The following is a 3,953-nucleotide window of genomic DNA, read 5'->3' as shown; positions in this document are numbered from 1 at the left end:
TATTATTATTATTATTATTATTATTGTTATTATTATTGTTAATATTATTTTTTTTTTTAATTTTTTTGAAATTTCAAATTCATATGTTGGTTTTGGACTTGGTCGTTTAAACGTGCAATGGAAATAATAACACTTAATTTTGCAAACATAATCTACTGTAGACTGCAATTCATCGCAATCAATATAAAAATCCCAGGTACTACCAGACGAAGTAACGGAAATTTAAAAAAAAAAAACAAAAAAAAGCAAAAAAAAATAACCGAAAAAGAAAGGAGCCTCAAAACCTTAATTTCCCCCGTGTTAAAGTGCCAGATTTCTTTTTCAGCTTTTACATTTTACAAAATGAAATGATCGTTTATCACAATTTTAATTGTAATTATAACTTTTTATAGACATCACCAACACCCCACGCGAAACATTTCATAATTGCTCGTATTGAATTGGAATAGGTTGCGTTGGCAATAACAATGACATCTCCTCGCGTTCAAGTACTCACTTGTAATGATTCCTTTTGATCTCCTTAACGGTCGTTTGCAGGGGATCGTGGATCTTCTGGTGGGCCAATAGATTGTAGCGCTCGGCGAAGCTTTTGCCACAAACGCTGCAAGTGTATGGTTTCTCGCCCGAGTGAACACGCATATGTCGCTTCAGATGCGAGGTGGACAGTAATGAAAGATCGCACACCTGCTTTCGCCAAAAGCCGAAGGGCAAATGAGAAAACAAACAAGTATTATGCCCCGTTGAAGATATTGGGAATATAGGGATTTTTAATTATCAACTAAGCAATTAGTAAGTTAAGCTTCATTTGGATATTCACAAAATGAACAATCTCAATATTATTATTAGCACAGATTAATTAATACTTATGATATAAGAACATTTTATGCTAATAATATAATAAGATAGACGATAGAACGCTGGAATGCGAAAGACAATGATCGACTGAAATTCGTGGATTTTAACGAAACGTATTATATTATAATTATAATTATAATTATATAGTATAATTAATTAATAATATTAAATAAACAATAGGAGTAATATAATTTTTGTAATAAGAAAGATTAATTTGTATTCGCTTTGTGTCAATCGATAGCATGAATAACTTTAAAACATTATTAAAATATTCAGTCGATTAAAGTCAAGCCAATTAAATTTTGTCCAACGACTGTTAATTAATGCTGTAATTGAAAGAAAACTAATTTCGATTAAATATAAATTTGTTTCTTTTTCGGGTCATTAATACATAATAAAGCAACATTTCTCATTATATTGTTATAAAGCATAAAAACAAATTTAAATTTCTTCAACGTAATAAATTTTTAATTATATTAAAAATTAACAACGTAATAAATTTTGTAAATCTACATCGATACATAAAGAGTCTGTTTTTTTGTTTTTTTTTTGTTTTTTTTTGTTTTTGTTTTTATTAATATCGTAAGCAATTAAAACCATTGAGAACTCGCTTAAATGTAGAACAATTTATTAAAAAATTGCGAAAATATGTAGATAACATTTTGACATTAATACTGACTAAATTATGCCATGGCTTTGAAAATTTTAACTTTGTAAAGGTTGATAAAAAGAATTAGACATTAAAATCTCATAATATATACTGTTAATCTTACTTGGGGTTCTCACTGTATAAGTATTATACAATGTAACAGTATTTTCTTTGATTTCAATATTAATTAATTTTACAGCACATTAAGTATATTGAATTACGACTTATCGAGAATAACGTAAGTATCACATAATCATGAGAGTAAAATGTATTTACCTCTACGAAACTTCTATTATATAAATTAGTTAGTGTATAAAGAAATAAATATACGTACGTGACAACTGTAAGATTTTTTCCCTGTGTGCGATAGTGCGTGCATGTTGTAACTTGTGTGGTGCACAAATCTCTTGCCGCACAACTCACACTGATAAGGCATTTCACCGGTGTGCATTGGCAAGTGTCTATGTAACGCACCTTTCTGCGTAAAACATTTATTGCAATGACTGCAGCGAAAAGGACTCACACCATTATGCATGCCCACATGAATCTCTAATGCGTGTTTGTGCTTGTAAGCTTGTCCACACTTTTCACACATGTAAGGTCGCAAGTTAGAGTGAGACTTCATATGGATTTTGAGCTCTGTGGATGTTCGCCACTTTTTGTTACAAGTTGGGCAGCTGTGCTTTAAAAGTTTCTGGCTGTACTTAGAGATTCTACCCGACTTCCACGATGACTGGATTCTATGACTGGAATTTATTCTTGGGTTCTCCGAATTTTCTGCAGAATTTAAATCTAAAATACAAATTGTATTATATGCTAAATTATAATAAAGTAATAAAAAAGTAAATTTCAATTTATAATGACGTTCAATTTACAGTATAATTTACAAGAAAGTGTTTTAGAAATGTTTTTCAGTTGCAAAGAAATGCGCTAAAACGTTAGTGGAAAATCATTTGGAAGATATATTTCTTACTTGCCTTTAATTAAAGGAATCCACAATTTACATAATAAAGATAAATAATATATTTTATTCAATTGTGAACATATTATATTACCAATTATTAAGGCTAGATTATCTTACTTTTATTGTCATTGGCATCATTTTGTAAATCTGAAATATCCTTCGTATTCTGCCATTCAGAGTTAGATTTTTTGTCAACGTCGGCAGTTACGATGGTGTCGGAAAGTATATTAGTGGTTGGATCTTTTGAATTTAAAGACTCCATATTACACGACACATCAGATACCTTGTCATTTTCTAAGCATTGTTGAATGGCAACGCAGTTTGTTATTTTGGACTCTTCTTCGTTACTTATCACAGACGGTTTATTACTATTCTGAATTTCTACGTCGTTCGACATCCCATACGATGTTTTATTAAACTGAATATCCACTTCGTTAGATATCACATAATTTTGTATAATTTTATTTGTAACATTGCTTAACGAGATCAAATCTTTGTCCGATAGATGATTCCAGACTATTTCATTTGTATAATGTTTTTCGTCGACCTTCTCCATTTCTGAGACACTTGGCGTAAGCTAAAAAGCAGCAAAAATTACATAATTCTTATATAACATTGACAAACGATCTGTAAATAAAATTTAACAAAAACCTTGATTAATTTCGATTTTTGATTGCTGCGGTTTTCAAAAATTTTTAAAATTTCTGATTGTATGTTTGCGGCTGTCCACTGCACTTGTTCAAGAATTCCAAATAAATTGTAACATCTTACACAGATATAATTGCTGCTTAGGTCGGAAAGCGATAATTTAAGTACTTTTAATACAAAATTTACCATAAGGTTTTGAATGTGTGGAAGAGATATGAAAAACATGTTAGTATAGCTATTCTGATCAACGTTGGAATTGCAAACAAAACAAATCATTTTATACGGATACAGTTGATACAGAAATGACATTTCAACATTCATCTAATAATTATTTTAATTTTCTGGATTACCTGAAAAATATTAATAAATATTTTAATTACACTGATAAATTTTAGTAGAATTTAAAAGGAAATAAATTAGGATAAATAAAAAATTAGTTAAATTAGTGAAATCTACTTTTCTTGTAGAAGGAATAGCATAAGCTGTATTGACATTTATAACCTACCAGACTTGATTTAAAGTAATATTTATCGATTTACTACTACATAATAAATTCTTCTGTGACTATTTAATGTGGGAAGGGGCGCGGCGGCGGGGGAGGGGGGCTAATATAAATTATCCAATAAATTACTCAACAATGTTTCAGCATAAGATATACAATTAATAAAGAAGGATAAAAATGCTTACAAAATACACTCGTACTCCAAGCATTTAATCGCCATATTTGCAGTGTTGTCAAATTATTTTGAACCAAATTCAAATTAACAATTCTAATTAATATTCAATCTAATAGACTACATGCTTATATATATATATATATATATATATATATATATA

The 3,953-nt window shown here is 29.3% G+C and overlaps 1 protein-coding gene across 1 annotated transcript; it reads right to left on the bottom strand.

Moving 5' to 3' along the window:
• Positions 1 to 378: 378 nt before the first annotated feature.
• LOC105367018 (zinc finger protein 235-like) lies at positions 379 to 3,430 on the bottom strand. The gene is made up of 4 exons (XM_011505640.1): positions 3,120 to 3,430; positions 2,586 to 3,045; positions 1,839 to 2,296; positions 379 to 684 (listed from the first exon to the last, which is right to left on the bottom strand). The coding sequence occupies exons 1-4, from the start codon at positions 3,423 to 3,425 to the stop codon at positions 493 to 495; spliced, it is 1,416 nt and encodes a 471-aa protein (XP_011503942.1). The 5' UTR covers positions 3,426 to 3,430; the 3' UTR covers positions 379 to 492.
• Between the last annotated feature and the right edge of the window lie 523 nt (positions 3,431 to 3,953).

Source organism: Ceratosolen solmsi, unplaced genomic scaffold, assembly GCF_000503995.2.
Source record: "Ceratosolen solmsi marchali unplaced genomic scaffold, CerSol_1.0 C3570204, whole genome shotgun sequence".
Lineage (NCBI taxonomy): Eukaryota > Metazoa > Arthropoda > Insecta > Hymenoptera > Agaonidae > Ceratosolen > Ceratosolen solmsi.
Note: the sequence above shows the minus strand (reverse complement) of the source record. Positions and strands in the feature narration are given on the sequence as shown.

Excerpts from the sequence above, each read along its gene's own strand:
- LOC105367018 (XM_011505640.1), bottom strand. The coding sequence starts at position 3,425 with ATGTCATTTCTGTATCAACTGTATCCGTATAAAATGATTTGTTTTGTT. Across the intron at positions 3,046-3,119 it reads AAAAATCGAAATTAATCAAG|CTTACGCCAAGTGTCTCAGA; the intron begins GTTTTTGTTAAA and ends GCTGCTTTTTAG. Across the intron at positions 685-1,838 it reads AAAAATCTTACAGTTGTCAC|GTGTGCGATCTTTCATTACT; the intron begins GTACGTATATTT and ends TGGCGAAAGCAG.